Source organism: Austrofundulus limnaeus, unplaced genomic scaffold (assembly GCF_001266775.1).
Source record: "Austrofundulus limnaeus strain Quisiro unplaced genomic scaffold, Austrofundulus_limnaeus-1.0 Scaffold1, whole genome shotgun sequence".
Taxonomy (NCBI): Eukaryota; Metazoa; Chordata; class Actinopteri; order Cyprinodontiformes; family Rivulidae; genus Austrofundulus; species Austrofundulus limnaeus.
Genome location: NW_013952403.1, coordinates 3,929,074 through 3,950,083, shown reverse-complemented (window position 1 = coordinate 3,950,083; position 21,010 = coordinate 3,929,074). Strand labels below are relative to the sequence as shown.

The 21,010-nt window shown below is 37.5% G+C and overlaps 2 protein-coding genes across 3 annotated transcripts in view; both read left to right on the top strand.

Moving 5' to 3' along the window:
• Nucleotides 1-209: 209 nt before the first annotated feature.
• On the top strand, nucleotides 210-17,361 carry nxf1a (nuclear RNA export factor 1a). 2 transcript variants are annotated; one of them, XM_014005886.1, is made up of 23 exons: nucleotides 210-404; nucleotides 497-609; nucleotides 2,743-2,802; nucleotides 5,240-5,447; nucleotides 7,426-7,585; nucleotides 7,673-7,756; nucleotides 9,010-9,114; nucleotides 9,705-9,785; nucleotides 9,992-10,061; nucleotides 10,281-10,369; nucleotides 10,504-10,611; nucleotides 10,704-10,813; nucleotides 13,355-13,391; nucleotides 13,479-13,547; nucleotides 14,361-14,416; nucleotides 15,676-15,783; nucleotides 15,876-15,934; nucleotides 16,021-16,136; nucleotides 16,229-16,271; nucleotides 16,361-16,439; nucleotides 16,576-16,758; nucleotides 16,850-16,910; nucleotides 16,994-17,361. In XM_014005886.1, exons 2-23 carry the CDS (start codon nucleotides 540-542, stop codon nucleotides 17,030-17,032), a joined length of 1,995 nt encoding a protein of 664 aa, XP_013861340.1. In that variant the 5' UTR covers nucleotides 210-404; nucleotides 497-539; the 3' UTR covers nucleotides 17,033-17,361. The 2 variants fall into 2 exon arrangements, with proteins under 2 accessions (XP_013861340.1, XP_013861347.1); XM_014005893.1 differs by lacking the exons at nucleotides 210-404; nucleotides 497-609; nucleotides 2,743-2,802 and adding an exon at nucleotides 2,409-2,675.
• A 989-nt stretch (nucleotides 17,362-18,350) lies between these two features.
• atg2a (autophagy related 2A) overlaps nucleotides 18,351-21,010 on the top strand; it is a 30,034-nt gene continuing 27,374 nt past the window's right edge. Inside the window, exons 1-2 of the mRNA XM_014005873.1 lie at nucleotides 18,351-18,901; nucleotides 19,781-19,943. Coding sequence (XP_013861327.1) covers nucleotides 18,731-18,901; nucleotides 19,781-19,943 — 334 coding nt within the window. The 5' untranslated portion in view covers nucleotides 18,351-18,730. The remainder of the gene's footprint in view (nucleotides 18,902-19,780; nucleotides 19,944-21,010) is intronic.

The window sequence follows — 21,010 nt, the reverse complement described above, 5'->3', positions numbered from 1 at the left end:
CACACACACACACACACACAATTATTTTTTTATTATTTAAAAAAAAATAGGGGAAGTTTTATTGCGTGTCAATTACCCCGCCCTGGAGTCCGCAGCCGGGACTGTCCTGGTTACAGAATTTGACGCAACACCTGCGGATCTCACCCAGGCGTTACCACCTGGTGGCGCCGTTGTTCCTGCAGGAGAATCAATGAGCGCGCGGTTCAAACTGAGAGACACGAACAACTCCTACAGTCTGTAGGAGTATTTTCAACATTGCTTTAAATATTTTTTCCCTGAATATTTTAGTCAATAACAAAACTATCGAATTTCATCCAGGGGTTCAGCATGATGATAGCCACCGCGCTAACGTCCAAGCCTAGTTATCTAGTTAGCTGGTAATCTCAACCGCTCATCAAACGCAGGTAAAATGAAGGAGGGGAAAGTTAGCTTAGCTTCATTATTTTTAGACCAGTACGACAATGTGTCCATTATATTGTTTTTGTCCATTTTACAGCGAGACCGGACTTGTTTTAAAGGCTGAGACTTGTTTGTAGGTGATGGACCGTGTAACTATGTTTCGGAGAATCTACCCGAACTTATCCGTGGTGACACGTGTTGTTAGCAATGGTAAGTGGAGTAAAAACCAAACCAAACACGGTAATCATCGACTCCTAGCATATTTTTATTAATTTAATTTATTAATTAATTGTTTATTCGGTTGATTGTTATGAAAACATACGTCTTAACTATGTATAGATTTGTTCAAATATATATTTATATGTAAAAGAGGTCGGGGAGTTGGCTTCTATGCTACAACAGCATATGCTGTCCATCAAGTCAACCACAAGCATTAAGATATATTCAACATATGGACAAATATAGGTTTCTTTAAGAAAGTTAGATAATTTGGTTTTGGAGAATTAAACTGCACACTGTCTGACATCATTTTAATCCTGCTCCACCTCAGACACTACCATTAACATAATTACGGAGAAGATAATTTGGCCTCTAGTGGCAAGAAAAATCAAAAGAAATGTATTAATGACAGGATTGACAGAACATATATTACATGTCAAATCAATGGCAGTGAGAAATTGGTCTACTTTCATTTAAGCACATCTTAATTAAAATCTGCTCTTGTTCTTAAGTTGTTTAACTCTGTTTTCATTTAAATTATGTTTTATGATTTTTGTGTAACTATGAGTCACAGGTCTCTCTTGTAAATGAGATTACATGTCTCAATGAAATTACCTACCTAAATAAAAGTACATGTAAAAAATACAACATGCAAATGTAAAAAGATGAAATAAAACAAAACAACCAATTCATCCCAAGAGATTCATAATTAAATGAGCAAAGGTAAAGTCCAAAATCTCAATTAAATACAATTAAGTTTCAGCATATGTATTTTATGGCTGGGCAATTAATCAGATTTTGATCTTGATTACGATTTGGGTTTTCAATGATCATAAAAACATAATGATCGAAGTTTGCAGTTTACGCGTGCACTGTTTTGTGTTGTGAATCCAATGCCACAGCCAGCACGATTCTGCAGGTCCCTTCCACAGCCAAAGTTTCATTTTGTCTAATTCTTTCAAAAATATTTGAAATCCTTAGGGAAACATTGTTTAACATCCATTGTCTATGTTCAATAGACTCATGTTATAAAAGTCAATGAATCTTTTTGTTAAATAATCTAGATCTCAATTTCAATCAAAAAAATTGTAATTATAATTTTTGTAATAATTGAGCAGCCCTAATGTATGTAGCAAACTTCATTAGGAATCACACCACAATTAAAGCATAGATAACAAAGATAATATCTAACAAAGGCTTGTAGGAATGGAGAAAAAGTACAAACTAATGAGACTTAGGGAGGATTCACAAAAATCCACCAAATGTGTTAATTTTCCACTTGACACGCCATAATTTCTACCAAGAGGATTAAAATAATTTACTGAGACATTTGTAGAGTACTTTTCCAACCTGCTCCAGTTTAAGCAAGTATTAAAAAGTCTCTGCTGTAATTTGTGAATGGGCTTTACAAAATCTTTTGTTCAGGTTGTTGCAGTATTTTAGTTTAATGGCAAACTGTAGGATTAAAACTGATGTGTTTTTTACCATATGTAAATATATGACATGAAGATGTGCAGAGGAAGAATTTAACTCAAGTCAGAGCAAAGAAATATTAAAAAGAAAAATTACAAATATAAACAAAAAGTATTAGAAATTATTTTAGCACAGTACTAAGAATGGTTTATTATAGACTAATTATAATGAAAGCGATCCTACAGCTTTTCGAAGTAAATATGGCAAACAAATGTTTGTAAATTTATCTTTTGCTTATTTTATTGTAAATAAAATTAATTTTAAATACCCAGTGCATTTTTAAACCGGAAGTAAAAACGTCGGTAAGGTTTACTTCCGTCGTCGTGTCTCCTCGCTTGTTAGCAGAAGCTAGCTAACTAAGCTAAGCTATCGGCTAGCGAAAGACGTGACCACCAGTGCTTACGTAGCTCACTTTGTTTTGTTCTTTTTACCTAGAACCGATTGGCACGTCTTGAGTTGTTTTGAGTGTCGCAAATGTTTATGTGAAGGACAAAAGAAGTCCGCGTAGTATTTCTCACGCCAGGGCTGTTTTCCTTTTTTCACCTTCACACTGAACATGGCGGACGGCGGGCACTACTACAATGGTAAGAAACCTGTTCCGTTTAAAGCTAACCTTTTATCTCCTTTGTTGTTGTTACCATTTATCTTCAGACTGTGAAGAGTTTATGGTGAAGAGAGAGGTCACACACGAAGGTTTCCTGGTCCAAACAGGTAACAAGTAGTCCTCGGCTCACACAGGACGTCTGATTGGTATATATTTTTTTATAATAGTTTGTTAAAATCAGTGTTTTATTAAAGCTGACAAGTTTTATGTCAATATTTAAATACTAGTATAGTAAATGTTGTGTATAGTGCAAAAATAGACCGGGCAGAGAGGAGTTCTATGAGGAGCAGCACGTCGACATGTGGAGGGCCTTTAAAAATATGTGCTCTAAATATAAGTCGAAACCTGAAGAACTTATTTTAACGTTTATGCTGTAGGAGATAATATTATTGGAGAAACAAATATCTGCGTGCAGGGTTATACAGACTGGAAAAGTATTGGTTTTTCTTTTATTTCCATATTAGGATAAGCTTATAAATATTCTTCAAGTCAGTGTTATGTCATCAATAGGGCTGCCACAAACGATTATTTTAATAATCGATTAATCACCAATTATTTATTCGATTAGTCGACTAATCGGATCATATGTTAATTGAATATAAAACATACAGCTTATCACGTCAGAATGCAGCTGCTATTATATAACCATCGTTAGATTTTAGCTATATGCTAACTAAAAATAATTTTTGTGGAAGGCAAGTTCTGCTCTGCAGATATTGTACAGGTTTCTCTTTCATATTCTTAAAATGATCCCACACTTTTGAGCTCCGTTGCTGGGTAGCCATGATACCAGAGCCTGTCTGTATAATGTCTTGTGACGTCCACGGCCTACCCCAGTTACCACTACTGTGCATGTGTGTCAAGGACAGAAAGGCAGATGTGGCAGTGGAAGGTGTCAAAGCAGTTTGGAGAGAAAAACAAAGTAAAGAACAACAACAAAAAAAGAAAAGGATTAATCGATTATTAAATTAGTCATCGATTATTTTAATCGATTAGTCGTGGCAGCCCTAGTCATCAACCTATTTTTTTGTGGGGGGGAAATAGTGCTGTTCAGAAGCAGTTTTTAGCTTGTAATGTAAAATATTTTCTGTGTATCACATTTAGTCAGATGTTTAGGAATGTTGCATAAACATGAGGAGACATTACAACTTGATGCATGATGACAACACTAGAATGTCACAGGATTGATTCATATGACTGTTTTCAATCACTCTGTCTGGAAAGACAACCTCTTACAAATAGTTTCAAAAGTAGAGACTTGAAACTATACATCAGTTTTTAAATTATGTCAACGGGACAACTTTTTATCACACCAGAGGTATGTTAATGGTATGATAATTGGGGGGCCATGTCTACTTTTGACTTTAAAATCACAGTTCTCCGAGTCAGCTTCAGGTGCTTGTCATAAATATCAATCAGAAATATCTTCTAAATTTAACCAGGTGTTTCAGTGCCTTTAAATTACACAATAATTTTAGTGGAGAAACTTGTCAGTTTGGCTAAAAAAACAAACATTAAAAGTAAATTATTTTTTTCTGTGCAGAGAACTTCCTCTGCTATATATATTTTTAAAATAAATATATCAAAGCTCCTCAGTTGAAAACACTAAAATGATAGAAGAGCTGTTTAAAAATCTCTCTGTCTTCAGTCCTAAGAACACTAAACTGTGACTTTTAATAAGGTCAAGTAGACAGAATACTCCTATTTAAATGAAAATGTTTGAACTGTAAGCAGAAAGCTATGGATATTGGATGTTGATTTTTGGTCTATTTCATAGAAGAGAATGAGGAGGAGGAGGAGGTTTTACTCGAGCAGCTCCTGAAACTGTCAACCTGACTGCTTAACAATATAACCTACTTATTAAATTACATTTTTATATCTTTTTGGACAACCAAAATGTTTTGCGGACAACCAGATTTTGTCAACAGGTGAGGTTGATGTCCCCCCCTCCCCAACCTGGGGGTCTGCAGAGGGCAGAATGACATGCCTGTCTGGTCTCTAAACATTTCTCCCTGTGAAATATTTTTTCTCTGGATATTTTTATGTGAGATGTGCAGTACTTTACAGCAACTTTTCACCATTTTTCCCACAGAGAAACTCCTCTTTCCCCCTAAAACATTACATCGTCCTCTTTCTTGATTGATTCAATTTCTATTCATCACTTGTTCAAATGTTGCGTTTTGGTTCATATATACAGTATTTATCGAGTTGAGCATTTTAGTTGCTACATTTATTTTTTGTTTAGTTACTGATACAGAACCCACCCATCTTGTTTACAGAAGATTGTCTATTGTTTGTTTTTGTGAGCTGTCTGTGTTCTTGTTATTTCTGCTGCTAAAGGCCCTGCCACACTATAAGGTTTGAATAACTTTTGAAAAGTTTGTCCAACACTAAAGATGTCTAGGATGAAGGTGGAATTTAATAAACAAAATGCTGATCCTTTTTTTTGGTGAACAATCTTTTGTGTTTCTTCCATAGAGAGAGAAAATGGTATAAAATAAACAGCTTGTTTCAACTTTTTAAAAAGTCTGTTTCTCTGCACAGAGCATGATGACAGAACCTTACCGTTTCGCAACCGCAAAGGCAGAGGCTCTCACAAGGGTCGGGCATTTGACAGGCCCCGCAGAGACCGCCGGCGAGGGAACCAGTCGGGCGGGTTTGGAGGTCCTGGACCACGAGCCAGGCTGGATGATGGAGACGGGGATGTGACAATGAGTGACAACTCACAAGACAGCAGCTCCCAGAACAGATTGTAAGTGTTGATTTTCATTTTTATTGCATGTAGTTTTGTTTGTTAGTTAAAACAGAACAATTAGGCTTATTACTTATTTTTAAAAGCTGTAGTACGCATGTTCTTTTCTTTTTAAATACATTATTCCTCAGCAAATGAGTAGACAAAACTATAAGGCTGTCTGTCAACCCATCTTGTCTATCTATGGCTAGGTGGATGTTGATCTATTTCAACAGCACTGAAACCGAATCAATAACTGCTGCAGTTAATAATAAAAATAAAAGTTGTCAAGTTTTTGTGCATGACAATTTCTTTTGATTTACCATCCTCAAGAAGAAAAAACCTGAAGTTGCGACCAAAATAGAAGTTGAGCTCAGTTTAAAGAAAAACTTGTCTGTCATTCTATTTGTCTGAACTGATTTGTTGATTTATTTCGTGCAAATTAAAGTTCTTGTGCAGGAACATTTCAGACACAGCTGCAGGCTGTTAAACATGAAGGTAGCTATTGATAAAGCTGTTAAGCTGCTTTGGTTTTAAGCCTGAAGATTCCACTCTGACAGTATGACTAACACAGTTACAGTTCTGTTGTCCTGGCTCAGACTGCACCGGACTTTCCAGGTGGTTTCAACTGTAGTGTCTGTTATTTGTGAAGTACACAGTGCGGCTGTGTGGTTTTCTTTAAACAGTTTTAGCTTTTTGTTTCAGGACACACAGCGAGATGAAGTTATTTTGTTAGGTGAAGCAATATTGAATTTTCTCTGAAATGTGTATCTACTGCTCAGTAGAAAGAAAAGTATTCCAGCTTTATGTGATAACAAAAAGCATTAACTATTAATTAGTTGGAATCAAAGGACACTTTGAACACTGCATATTCTAATAAAAGTATTTAAAGGAGATTATGCAAAATTCACTTTTTAAAGGTTTTTTTACTCAACTTTGGGTATGTACTTCTTAAAAAAACAGTCCTAGGACCAAAAAAATGCACCCAGGGGCATATTTACTGTAAGTAAATGTATTTTTAATGTGTAGTAACGACAAGTTTTATATTTCCGTCATTTTATGATGTCACAAGCCGTACGACAACCCACCGGAACCTGCGTTCAGCCCCTTACCTAGCAACCCCCCGGGTGAGACTCCACCTCTTCAGTATAAAACGCCGTTACGGTTGTTGTTGTGCAATGCGCAGCTCATTTCACAACAAGCCTCCAATAGGGCAATGGGTAGAGTGTTGGACCAGAGAGCGGGAGCCCAGGGTTCGAGACGAGCTTGGACACAATTTAATTATTTATTTATTTTTCGTTTGTTATGAACACGTTTTCTCATGTACCTCTATTGTTTAGCTTATTAAAGCCTTGTTAAAGCCTATTTGTTCGAGTTTCTGAGGTATTTTGACCACTGCTGCTCCCTGCTCTGGTAACAGCATGCAGAGTGAGCGCAGAGCAGAGGGGAGAAAAAAAAGAAGCTGGGACCACGACTCTGCCTCAGGGTCTCATATGGTTGTACAACGGAGCTTCTGCTATTATTAGCCATGCTAACGTAAACGCTGGCTTTGGAGGGCGGAGTTAATGTCAACAGATTTTTGGAGGGCGTTACCAACAGAGCTCATTAACATAAACAGCTCTTCTGAACRGAAGTCAGAGCAGGCAGAACTAGAAAATGGGAAATTTTATTATCTGAGAATTATTTTGTGCATTAAATTGAATGAACATGGTCTGGATAGCCCACAGACATACCATAAACATTTCTAGGACCCATAATTGGTCTCCTTTAAGTTCTAAATATTGTTAATGTGGCTGTTTTTTCTTTACTTTATTGTTAAATATATTGTGTAAAGTGAAGATTCTTTCACAAAATGCCTACACTTTTTAAAAATAATTAAAAGTTTGTCAAACGAAGGATTTTAAAGTAATATGAATGAAACTAAATCCCTGTATTTGTACGTTTTTAAAATCAAGTGGTTAACCTTGAAAATTTGGCTTGGTTGTCTTTTTGTTCTTAGCAACCCATATGGAAGACCTTGGAGAGGAGATGGGCGGTTTGACAGAGACAAGCGACAGGGCAAAGGAGGAGGTGGTAGAGGAGGGGGAGGTGGAGGAGGAACCAGAGGAGACCGGGGTGGAGGTGGTCTGAAGTCCCAATCCAACTGGTTCAAAGTAACGGTGTGTAATATTTCACTGACTCTGTGATTGTAGCAGATCTTAACTTTGTTGGAGATGATTTAAATGTTTTTGTTTTCTGTTGGACAGATACCACATGGAAGAAAATACGATAAGAAATGGTTGGTGACAGCTCTTCAGAACATCTGTGCAGTTCCTTACTCACCTATACAAGTAGGTGTAAGCTGTTTGTCGTGATTCTGTTTCATTTCTGGGGTTAATACAGTTTAGAATCATGATTGTTTTGTAATATTCAAATAATTTGTGGCACCGTTTTCTGTTTAGATACATTTGTATTAGGGATGCACGATAACTTATTTTAAGTTACTGATAACGGATAATTTTCTCCTTCTAATGGCCGATAACCGATAATAACCGATAACATGCCAGGAGATAAGACTAGTCAAAATTGGTTAAGATCGTAACAAATAAACAAGACCAAAACTAAATGACACTGTAAATTGTAGTATTTGAAATAAACTCTTAGCAAACAAACGTTTCTTAAAGTATATCAAACAAATCAATTTCTCAAATGGCCATCTTTTTAAATAAGGCACATTAATTATAAAAAGACCTTTAACACTGATCTCAGATTTAAACAAAAGAGGAAAAAAAGTCATTCCACAAGTTCAAAATAGATAAAGCACTAACACAAGTTAGATTCAAATTACATTTGTTTTTCTTATTATTAATATATGATTTAAAACATTTTTCTACTGGAAACAGTGCTTCTGAGAGTGTGACTGGATTAAGACAGCATCATACTTACAGGAAGACACACAAGAGAGTAGCAGCTCGGCTGGTAAACTGTGTCTAACAAGGAGATAAAAGCTTCGGTCTTTAGGGAGGGTGAAAGGCTGCTTGTCAAGCTCCATCATTAAAGTGCTTGAGATCTGCGTCATCTCTGGCAATTATTTTTGATTTGTCCAAAGCCTCGACAATGATTTAAGTCCCGATGAGTTCTTGAACGCTAGCTTGTTGTTGTTAGCATTTTAGCAGACGGACTTTGTGCTGCGTTCAGGAGGTAACGGACATCACATGTTCTCAAAGTGGGAGTAGTTGTTCTGATGTTTATAATTATAAAGTTTGTATGTAACATACTGGGTTAATTGGTAAAATAATATAAATAATTCTTAAAATGTTTTTCAGCACAGTATTCTAATTTTTGTTCTAGTGAGAAAGTTGTTTATTCCGACGCAACTCGAACGTTGCTCGGGTCGTGTCGAACGGGAAGCGGCTTGACCAAAACGGATAAAAATAAAGCAGTGCTGGTAAACATGTACATACTGTATATTATCGGTTCTGTTTGTTATATCGGACCAATAAGTATGACGTCATAATTCCCTGGTATTGAGCTAATAACTATCGTGCACCCCTACTTCGTATTTTACATCTAATTGACATTTTATCAACCTTTCTGTCTCCAGTATCACAGTGACCACAGCAGAGTTCATTTCTACGTGGAGGATTCTGCTGCTGCCAATGCTTTACTGAAATGTTCGCACAAGATCACAGACTCAGATGGATATAAGGTGTGTTGACTTAATGACTATTAGTCTTCTTAGGTGTTGCTAGAAAACATCACTTGCAGCACAAAATCTGCCACATTTTTTTTGACATTCGCGCGTGCTATGATGCAATTTACTTGGCATCTGAAAATACATTTCCTCAAAGGTACTTTGAATCTGAAAAGAGCTTCATTGAGTGAGAAGTCGTTAGGAGCTCAGGAGACAGTTTCACTTTCACTTTCAGTTTCACCCGTTGTTTGCTTTGTTACTGCCTAGAGCCAGCAGGAGTCATGGGTGGGGTGTGTGGGGTGGGGAGGTGTGCTCCGTGATGAGGAAGCTCAGCTTGGAGACACAGCCCAGAGGCAGAGATGGTCCCAAAAAGGCATTTCAAGTCCCAACCTGTTGTTTTTGCTCCCCTGCCTGCTGCCTCAGGACACTACAGGATTTCTCAGACCTGTATGAATGAGTCAAAGCAAGGCTTAAAGCATGTTTTTGATGAGAGGATAACATCATAACATAATATAAAACTCAAAGTTGATTTTACATGATATAGCCCCTTTAAAAACTCAACAGTATGTCTGTAATTATTGTTTTTTAATCTGTTGTTTTTTAAGGTGGAAGTACACGTTAACCCAAGTAATCCGCCAGCCTTCCTCCAGTCTGACCTGAAGCCCCAACACTTAGAACATCTGAAAGTGAGTTTCTGATCATCTTTCTGACAGTGCTTTGATTTTGAAAAACTTCTTGAAGACTCACTAAAATGTGGTTTACATTTTATCAGGCTTCTGCTAATTAAGACAAAGGTTTAAGTCGAGCATGTTTGAGCTTTTCATGATGAGGAACAGTCAACATGTTAAACATTTTAATAACACATCTTGAATTGGTTGTTTATTCTGAACAGCAATGCATGGCAAAACGTTTCGATGGCTCCCAGCAAGCATTGGACTTGAACAACATTCGAATGGACCCAGGTACGTAACACAAACATATAGGATACATTTATTTATTTATTTATTTATTTATTTATTTATTTATTTATTTATTTATTTATAAAGCTCTCAGTTGAAAGTTATTGTGTTTTTCTGGATATAACTCGGTCCATCTTCCGCACGCCTTTTAACTTGTCCTTTATCTTATGTAGTTTTTTTTATACTTGCATATTCTTGTTTATAATTCCAATTTTTTGACAGACTTGGTGTCCCAGAACATTGAAGTCATCTTGAACAGGAAGACAAACATGGAAGCTGTCCTTAAGATCATTGAAGAAAACATACCTGAGGTAAAAAAAAATATATAAATATTAGTGGTCAGTTTGGTTTCTTCTCATAGAAGCAGAGATTTATTATAATTTCTTGTGCTGAGAATGTAGTGCAGCCATTTAACTTTGCTCACCAGTTTTCTCTCACCTTTCAGCTGACGTGTTTGAATCTGAGTAACAACCGTATTCACAAACTGGACGACCTCGCTGGTTTGGTTAACAAAGCACCCAATCTCAAGGCCCTCAACCTGTCGCACAATGAGGTAAGACTAGCTGCTTCAGTTGCAGAATAATGAATTTCCATCATTACCATGATTGTTTTAATAATATTACTTCCACTCACACCAACCTTTAGCTGAAGACAGACCGGGAGCTGGAGAAAGTGAAAGACCTGAAGCTGGTGGAGCTGTGGCTGAACAGGAACCCTCTGTGTGATCTCTTTAAGGACCAGGCTGCGTACATCAGGTCAGTCAGCAATTGTGGGAGTTGAGAAGAAACCTTTTTAACAGAGAGCAATAAGTGTTGTGTCTGAGGGTGTCAGTTCACCTGTAGAGAAAGAGGTTGCATCAGTGAGCCATTTTAAAGTAATGTTTAAATGGCTTTATTACTGGATGCATTTTCTGAGAAGAATGAACTTTTGAATTGAGCATATCTGACGTTAACAGAACAGTTTTTCTGGTTTTGATTTGCTGAAAAACAAAACTATATAATAAGTTGTTTTACTTAGATAACCTTCTGTGTACTTCTTATCTCCTAAACAACCCCGCTCGCATCTTTTAGTGTCCAAAGTAAAGGAAATGTCAAATTAAATATATACATTTTTAAATTCGTAAAGATTTACCAGCATCAAGTTTATGTACTTTCTGTAACCCACACACGTACCGACATGCATGTCCCATTTAATTTATTTATACAGTAAAGTTTTTTTGTTTATTGCTTTTCTTCCTACTTGATAATTAACATTTTCTTTTCACGCTGCAAACTTAACATATTTTCTGAGAGGACATGAAACATCAGATTAATTTAATGTTGTTTCCTTTTCAGTTTGATTAAACTTCTCTTTAATTTAATCTTCTCCCTGCCAGTTTTTAGCTTCTCTGTGGAGCACCTTTTTTCTTTTTAATTCTTATTTATTTTTTGCTTTGTTCTGGGTTTTACGGTTCTTAGTGATGCTCTACCCAGCACTCCCCTGCTGACATTCATGTCTTGAACTGCTTTAAAAACAGCCTAGATTTCCTAATGTTAAATATAACAGTATCTGAGCATGACTCTCTGATAAAATGTACTGTGAAGAGCGACCGAAATGGTGAAATTATCCTTTTAACAGCACTGAATAATCATATATGTGCTGTCGTGAAGGAAAATTCTTGATCATCCTGAGAAATGTTTGGATGAGTCAAAGATGACGCACAGCCATTGATTCCTCCACTCCCTCCCCTCATGGAATCAGTGCCCACTCGGCTCCTGTAGCAGGCGAGTATGGAAGGCTGGATAGCCCATGACGGGTAAGATCCCACCTCCAAACCTCGGGACAACCTAAGGCAGGCACAGTCACGATTACTCGGCCTTGGTCCCTGTGAGCTCGGACTCACTGAAAGCAAGGCAAGCAGCTGGAAGTACGGGACTACACAGGCAAAGCTGTTGGGCTGAGGAGGAGCGGCTTATTTTATCAACAACAGGGGCAAAGACGAGGCAGAGGAGAAAAACAAACAAATGGTCTCTTCCGCTGTGGTTAATCTGTCCATCTGCAGGAGGCCTCTGCTTTTCAATGAATGGAGATGTTGGCAAAAAACTTGTCAAATACATCAGAAAGGAATGTGTCCTGAACTGGAAAGTAAAAGTTCAGTTAAAACAAAAAGTGCTGAATGGAAGCAAACAAGGAAAAAGCTTCCTCCTCCAGTTTCCAAAGACCGTGATCACTACAGAAGGAAATAAAGGAAAAAAAACTCCACAATAAACAGAGAGATCTGAGTGTTGTCTCTACAGTAAAGTTCTTAATATTCTCCAAGCCATTTTGTAACACAGGCTTGGGTCAAAATCAACAACAAAAACTCTAATAATAATAACAAAAACAATATTAATAATAATAATAACAAAAACAATATTAATAATAATAATAATGTAGATAAGAGCCTAAAGCAAATCCAGGTACACAAAGAGCTGTGCCATCTCTTCATATAAACCATCTGTTTTTCAAAATAGGGAAAAACATGATGATCGGCAGGACTGCTGGGTCCAGCTCACTTTGAAACCTGCTGTCCTTTTTCCATCCCTGTTCTGATCCTCTTTCTTTGCTGTTAATTAAAGGTGCAGACCTGGACAAAACATCTTGCACGATCAATAGATAGTGACTCTGAATGTTGGCCATTTGTCTCTAAATCTTGCTTTGTTACCAAGGCCTTGTTTTGTATTTATCGGTGACATCTGTTCCCAAACATCTTGGCCAGAGTTTGGGTTGAGGGGGAAATTAACACATCTCTGGCGGTAACCACCTCTCTCCCAGCCATGCATATAACCTCTTTATTTTACTAATTCAAAGTGGATGTGCACTCTGGTTTCCAGCACAGTCTGGCAGCTGGTGGCATGTTTGTATGTGTGTACTCCTAGAAAAGTGTGCTTGTGTTGCTCTCCCGTGTCAGATCTGTGTGTATCACCATGTTGTGGGGAGAGCGTGAGTATACCTGCTGGTAAGTACACTTTGGGGTGGGAGAACTGAGAAGGCACAGCTTGAAACTGAAAGGAGGATTATGGCATGTATGTTAGTTTGTGGATTCACATGTAATTTGATAAAAGATAAAATACCTTGTGGCACTAGCTGAAAGGTTTGTGTATCAATACATAAATGTATTCCCCCAAAACGTAGTAAATTGAAAAGACAATGGTAAATCAGCAGGTGTTACTGGCAGTGGTATCTTTAGTAGCGAGTGTTTGTTTATTCATTGGTGTTTTATTTATTTACTGGTGGTTTGGGATGATAACTTTCTTGGTTTTGTTCTTGTGTACCAGTGCTGTGCGGGAGAGGTTTCCCCGGCTTCTCAAACTGGTATGTAGAGCTAAAGTTTTAAAGCACTTGATTACAGTCTAACAGACCTATCATGCAGATCTTCTCACCTTTGTCATTTCTTGTCAGGATGGTAATGATCTTCCTCCACCGATTGGGTTTGATGTTGAAACACCAACTACAATCCCTCCCGCCAAGGTTGGCTCATTTAATTTTGTGTAGTTTTACTCAAAATGATGCAATCAAGTTTACAGTATTACATGTAATATGTGACCCATCACTTCGAACTGAGGATTAAAGTGGTGTGGAGAAATAGAGAGCTATAGTGCATTGGTTAAAATGTTTGCAACAATTGCATTTTTTTCAAAATATAGTGAATAAATGCCTTATTTACAGGTTATTTTAATGAAAAATCTGGATTATAATATTTTGTTTTTGAGCTGTAGTTACAAAAAACATGATTTTGAGCAGAAAACCCTTAAATATTTGTAATTTTCCCTGCAGCTGGTAAATGTTAGCATCCAAATATTGGGTTGCTGTGGCAGCACAATGGTACAGTGGTTAGCACTGAGGGCTCACAACAAGAAGGTCTTGGGTTTAGACCTTGGGTCTTTTTGTGTGGAGTTTACATATTCTCCTTGTGCTTGCAAGGGTTTTCTCCAGGTACTCAGGCTTTTCCCACAGACCAAAAACATTTACAGTAGGTTGTCTTCAGGCCTCCCTTGTGTGGAATTTGCTTAATTAAAAAAAGGTTAATATATAAATATTGTTTAAGGTTTCTTCTTTAAATTGACATAAAAATTCATTAGAATAACCTAAAATAGGATTAAGAAGACAAATCTGTGGATCAGGATGATCCTGGTATCAAAATGTAGCTTAAAAAGCAGGAATCTGAAAGTGTGTTTAGGTCAATTGACCAATTGCAACATATTCCTCAGTCCTCGTTTTTGAATAATCTCTATTTGTTGCATCTGAAGTTTGTTTTATATTTGTTTTTGCTTTCTCATTCAGGGGAGCTACTTTGGCTCAGATGAAATCAAGGCGCTCATCCTTCGCTTTTTGCAGCAGTAAGTTTTAAAATGTTCTATAAACTTTAGTTAGCTCCATATGTATTTGGACAGAGACATTTTCCTAATTTGGGTTCTGCACATTACCACAACTGATTTTGAACAAAACAATTCAGATACAGTTGCAGTTCAGACTTTCAGCTTTAATTCAGTGGGTTGAACAAAATGATTGCTTAGAAATGTGAGGAACTAAAGCATCTTTTAAACACAATCCCTTCATTTCAGAGGCTCAAAAGTAATTGGACAGATTAAAAAATTGTAAATAAAATGTTCATTTCTAATACTTGGTTGAAAACCCTTTGTTGGCGATGACTGCCTGAAAGTCTTGAACTCACGGACGTCACCAGATGCTGTTTCCTCCTTTTTAAAGCTTCCAGGCTTTTACTGCAGCAGGTTTCAATTGCTGTTTGTGGGTGTCGTCGCATGTTTTACCAAGAATGCAGAAACACGTTTGAATAATGCACAGAAAGTCTGCGTGTATGGTCGTAAATAATGATTTAATTCTGAGCGACAAACAAACARGACTCAATCAGGAAGCTCTGTCGGTTTGTCGCTGACATGTCAACGGAAAGCAGCCAATAATATACACCATGATAACATCATATGACGTGCTTATAACCAATCACAGATCGACTAATGTACTGTCCTATCACAGGGCTCTCAGCTCAAAGAGTTTCTTATCAAACAAGAGAGTTCAGTCCGTTGCGGAGTCCTGACGTCTGGGCCAACACAGATTAACATTGAACATGAGATATATGAATACTGGACAGCTTCAAGGTGAAACAGATAGATAATTAGTCCATAACAGTGGGTCTTTCTTTCTGAAGTTTAGTCTTTAACAAGTGAAATGCTCAGTTAGGTTGAGATCAAGTGACTGACTTGACCATTCATGAATATTCCACTTCTTTGCTTTAATAAACTCCTGGTTTGCTTTAGCTTTATTTGCCTTTAAAGAAGAAATTGCTCATGAAATAACCTTCGAGTCAATTGTCCAATTGTGTCCATTTAAAGGCAGAGTGGTCACATGTTAAGAAGCTGAACTCCTAAACCCTTCATCCAATTTTAATGTGGATACCCTGAAATGAAAGCTGAAATTCTGGACTTTACGTCCCTGTCCATTATATAACTATAACTTCAATGTTTTTAGTAAACAGGTTAAAAAAAACTTTGTGTCGGGTCCAAATAGATATGGACTTAACTGTACATGGGACAGAGAACTCAGCAGTGTATATAGTAGCACTAACATGTGACTGTTGCAGGTACTACAGTATATATGACTCGGGGGACAGACAGCCACTTCTGGATGCTTATCATGATGGTGCTTCTTTATCTATCACTACACCTTACTCCACACAGAACCCTTCCAGGTAAAAACATAAACACACACTTATAATAATTTACCACAAACTGTGTTTTAGCAGCATTTACATAATCATTTTGTTTGTACTGTGGTGTTTAGGAGCAGTCTGGGGGAGTATTGTAAAGACAGTCGAAATCTAAAGAGGATCAAAGACTCTAGTGAGTTCTTCTTCACAAGTTGTATTTGGAAAATAGTTTTGTTTTAGGTGCCTAATGGTGTGTTTTTGGTTTTTATTTTCCTTTAGCGATGAGGTTTCGGTTGCTCAAACACACTCGACTGAACGTTGTGGCATTCATCAACGAGCTTCCAAAAACACAGCATGACATTGCTTCCTTTACAGTAGATGTGAACACCTACACAGTGAGTAGATGCTTATTTAATAGTGCACTGCTTACAATTACGTTTTTCCTCCCTTGTCCTGTTCTAACTGCAATTTTTTTTTCTTTTCCCAGAACACACTACTATCGTTCACAGTGAGTGGAGTCTTTAAAGAGGGTGAGTTTTATGGTCGTCATAAACATTTAGTTTTTTCTGTCGGGGATAAAAGGGATGATGATTTTTGTTTTGTCTCATTTGTCTTTCAGTTGTTGTTGATGGAAAATCCAGAGAGTCCACCATGGCCTTCTCTCGGGTTTTCATCACAGTCCCAGCAGGGAGTTCTGGGTGAGTGTAAGAAGCTTTTAGATAGACTTAGGCGGCGACAAATACGACAAATGAATAGTTTGGGGAAAGTCCAACTATGCCTGCCAAGGCAGAACATTTTTAATCTGTAACATCTGCCTATTTTCTGCCCTCACAGTTTATGCATCGTCAACGATCAGCTTTTCATCCGAATGGCTACAACAGAGGAGATCCGCCGGGCCTTTGTGGCTCCAGCACCAACTCCATCTTCCAGCCCCGTCCCAACCCTCACAGCGCCACAGCAAGAGATGCTCACAGCCTTCTCTCTGAAGTCTGGCATGAACCTGGAATGGTCACAAAAGTATGGCTTTTATAATATATTTTAACAGATTTAAAATGTTTAATATTTAAACAAGCATGCAGCTGATTTATTTCAACTCTGTCTGTCACAGGTGTCTGCAGGATAATGAGTGGGATTTCAACCGAGCAGCACAGATTTTCACACAGTTAAAGGTGATGATCATCTTTTTCTCTACATGTTTGTCATCACATAAAAACCATTATTAAGCCAAGGCCCGTTGTTTTTCTCTCTACAGGCAGAAGGCAAGATCCCAGATGTGGCCTTCATAAAATGAAGAATTCTGTAAAATTCCTGTGAAATAGAACCAGCTCTTTCTTTTTTTATTTATAGCTCAAGTTTTCTTGTATTCTAGCCCTTATTTTTCTATTTACAAAATTAGGTAAAGTTGACTTGTGTTAATTGTTGTTTTAACAGCTACATTGCATTTTTTTTTTGACCTGAGGACTGATACTGTTTGTGTCATTGTACCATCACATATTGCCTCCTTTTGTATAGACACTAGTCAATATGTTAAGAATAAATGCATTTGACAAATGGTTTAAAGTTATTAATCTGGATTTGTTGTTATATGTTGAACAATAAAATTATATTTTGGGAAATGGATACATGTCACTTCAGTCTAAAAAATATGAAAGAAAAAATAAAATGTCCTTGTGGGGACTACAAATGCAATTTGGAATATCACTGTTATTGCTCGGCAGGAAAATGTGCATCAAGAAGAACAAACTGCAATTTAAAGTAAATCTAAGATCTGGTTGAAAGCAGAGGTGACCTACTAAACATTTTATTATATTTTCGGGATGTCAATTCTACATTAAAAGGTATAAAACTGATTTAATTTGCATGTGCATTTCATGCTTGTGGTTAAAAAAAATGAACAGATTGAAATGCAAATTTATATTAAATCAATGACTGTTTTAGCTATTAAATAATTTGATAATGACAAGAAATTATCCACAAATTATTGGCAATTTATATATACATCTACGCAAACTTCCTGCTTTTCATGCATCACATTTTTATACACAAATATTAATCTTGGAATTTTTAAAGAAAATGAAACCTCTGACTTCTGAAAAAAGTGGGATTAAACAAGTTTGTACTTCCTCCCATTTCCTTTCAAATAAGAACTTGCTACATTATTTTTTGTTTTTATACTTGTTTGAAAAAAAAAAACTTGAAAATGTTTGAATCAGGGCCCCAATGATAGTCAGGTGATGAACAATAGAGCCAATCAAGGCACTAACGACCTATTGTTTGGCTGATGTTTGCATGTGACCAATCTGTCCACAATGTGGAGGTGGATGAGTTCACCTGCAGACTGGTCTCTTGGAGGAGAGCTGAAAGTTTCATTAAAGTAGAACCCGTTCGGAGGACCTACTTGTTTTTTTTTTTTTTTTTTTTTTCTTTTTGATTTTTCTACTTGGATTACTGAGATGCATCAGAACATTTGAACTACTGAATATTTTAAGAGCGATTCTCTGGAAATAATGAATAATCTAGTTCTATTACATTTATCAGATTGCTTTTATTTTGTTGGCCCCGCTTCCGGGTTTTGCCGTCGTCACTGTGACGCAAGGCGCACGCACACTCATACCAGTAGTTGGCGTATGATAACAATAAACAACCCCGAACAAGAGGTACGCACCAACAGGACTTGTCGCTCGTATTCGACAGAAACGAAACAAAAGCATGAAGCGAGAAAGCTACATTCGGTTGGAGTAAGCCTTTCTCACTTAGCGCAGGGGTCTTTTCGGTCCTGACACGAAGGGTTTTGTAGTCTTTGTGTCCAGCCAAAAGGGGAGAACTACAGTTACGGGTTTACCTCTTCCTTAGCCGTTTAGCTAGCTGTGGCTCATTCCTAGTTTTTGCACACTTTGTTCTAGTCTGTTATGCCGTTACCAGAGGGCTGTCATCGCACTCGTTCTCCTCAGCCTCCTCTCCGCTCCCTCTCCCCGCTCTCTCTGGCCCTATGTCTCGGTGGCTTTTCCCCTGGTCAGGCTCCATCAAGAAGCGGGCCTGTCGGTACCTCTTGCAGCACTACCTGGGTCACTTTTTGCAGGAGCGACTGAGCCTGGACCAGCTGGGCTTGGACTTGTACAACGGCAACGGGGTCATCAAGGACATCAACCTCGACGTGTGGGTGAGTTTGTGGCAAAAGAGACTGTTGGCTATCAACTCCTAGCCGCGGTCAGTCTTGTGTTCTTGTGGGGTTCCAGGACACTTGACTGTTTCGCAACTGCTCTCGAGTTCAACAACAATCTCCAGCGTCATGTTTTCAGCCTGGCTCGCATTTCTTCGAGGAAATAAACACGTCCCCCTCCTCTACTAGCAGTCTTATCTTTTAATGTCTGAGGCATTCATTTCCAATCTGCAGAGTGAACTATTTATAGAATAGAATAGAATAGAATAGAATAGAATAGAATAGAATAGAATAGAGTTTATTGTACCGCCGAGGGGAAATTCAGGTGTCAAAGCAGCATCAGTACAGTTTCACACACAAGTTACTTTACAAACTATAGATAGTACACACAAAACAAGAATTAACACTGACTAGCCATACAACTACAAGAATTGTGCAAGAATAGAAAATGATATGTTTTGTTTTAGAGACAGTAGACTATCAGAATCTGACATTAGGAATCAGAAATTGCCTGTTTTCAGTGCAAAACGATCTCAACAGACCAATCACTGTAAAGTGAAGTATCACAATGTAGACAAGAAACACAGATGTGCAATTACAGCAGAGTAGTAGTGCAAATGATTGTACAGTTGAATAATTACAATGAATAGTAACAGTACTAATGATTGTGCAGCAGCAGGTGTGTAAACATTGTGATTTTTGGGCATGGTGCTGGTTAAAATATTTTGATTATATTGTGGTTATAATATAATATTTATTAATTTTATTTGTCTACAGCCGCTTATATTGTGACAAACATAAAACCAGTTATTTTCATGTCTTTTCCCCTTTTTGTGTCTCTTCAGTCATAACTGATTGCTTCTTTTATGAACTTTACAGGCGGTCAACGAGCTTTTGGAGTCTATTGGGGCTCCCCTGGAGATAGTGGAGGGCTTTGTGAGCAGCATAACAGTGACCATTCCTTGGCAAGCTCTCCTGACTGATCATTGCACCTTAGAAGTTTCTGGTCTCCAGATAACATGTCAGCCCAAGTACAGAACCAGTAAGTCAACATGGAAACATCTTCCTGCCAGATCCCATGAGATTTGTACTGTTCAGTCTCTGTAGATGCATCTAGGTGTGAGAGAAGATAAAAGTGTTCAAGCTCATTTAGATACATTTCACTTTATCAGTCATTTATGCACCCATCAACTGTTTGTGACCTAAACCAGTCAACTGCTCTTCCAGTTTTCTTCTGACAGGATTCATACAGCTGTTCAGTTCTTTGCCAAAACATGTTCCCATCATGGACCATGTGGCACATACCGCCGTCTTTGCTTTGTGCAAAGCATTGTGGTCTAGTTTGGGGGCATCTGGTGCCGATGTGTGACCTGAACGAGTGTTAAGATGAATCATGGAGATCATTGTGCTGTGTTTATGTGCATCAGTAATCACAGATACGTATATGAATAATAAAGAACAATTAAAACTTCAGATTGTGGCACTGAGCTTTAGTATTATAGTACAGGTCTAGTATTATAGTACAGGTCTAGTATTACAGTACAGGTCTAGTATAACCCTATGGGTCTAGTATAACAGTACTGGTCTAGTATTACAGTACTGGTCTAGTATAATAGTACGCATCTAGTATTACAGTACTGGTCTAGTATAACAGTACNATCTAGTATTACAGTACTGGTCTAGTATAACAGTACAGGTCTAGTATTACAGTACTGGTCTAGTATAATAGTACGCATCTAGTATTACAGTACTGATCTAGTATAACAGTACAGGTCTAGTATTACAGTATGATTCTAGTATTACAGTACAGGTCTAGTATTACAGTACTGGTCTAGTATAATAGTACGCATCTAGTATTACAGTACTGATCTAGTATAACAGTACAGGTCTAGTATTACAGTATGATTCTAGTATTACAGTACAGGTCTAGTATTACAGTACTGGTCTAGTATTACAGTACGGGTCTAGTATTACAGTACGGGTCTAGTATTACAGTACAGGTTTGGTATTACAATACGGGTCTAATATTACTGTACAGGTCTAGTACTACAGTACTGGTCTAGTATTACTGTACAGGTCTAGTATTACAGTACAGGTCTAGTATTACAG

Coding starts and splice junctions, on each gene's coding strand:
- nxf1a (XM_014005886.1), top strand. CDS start 540: ATGGACCGTGTAACTATGTTTCGGAGAATCTACCCGAACTTATCCGTG. Junction 10,370..10,503: donor TTGAAGAAAACATACCTGAG/GTAAAAAAAAAT, acceptor CTCACCTTTCAG/CTGACGTGTTTGAATCTGAG. Junction 10,612..10,703: donor TCAACCTGTCGCACAATGAG/GTAAGACTAGCT, acceptor ACCAACCTTTAG/CTGAAGACAGACCGGGAGCT.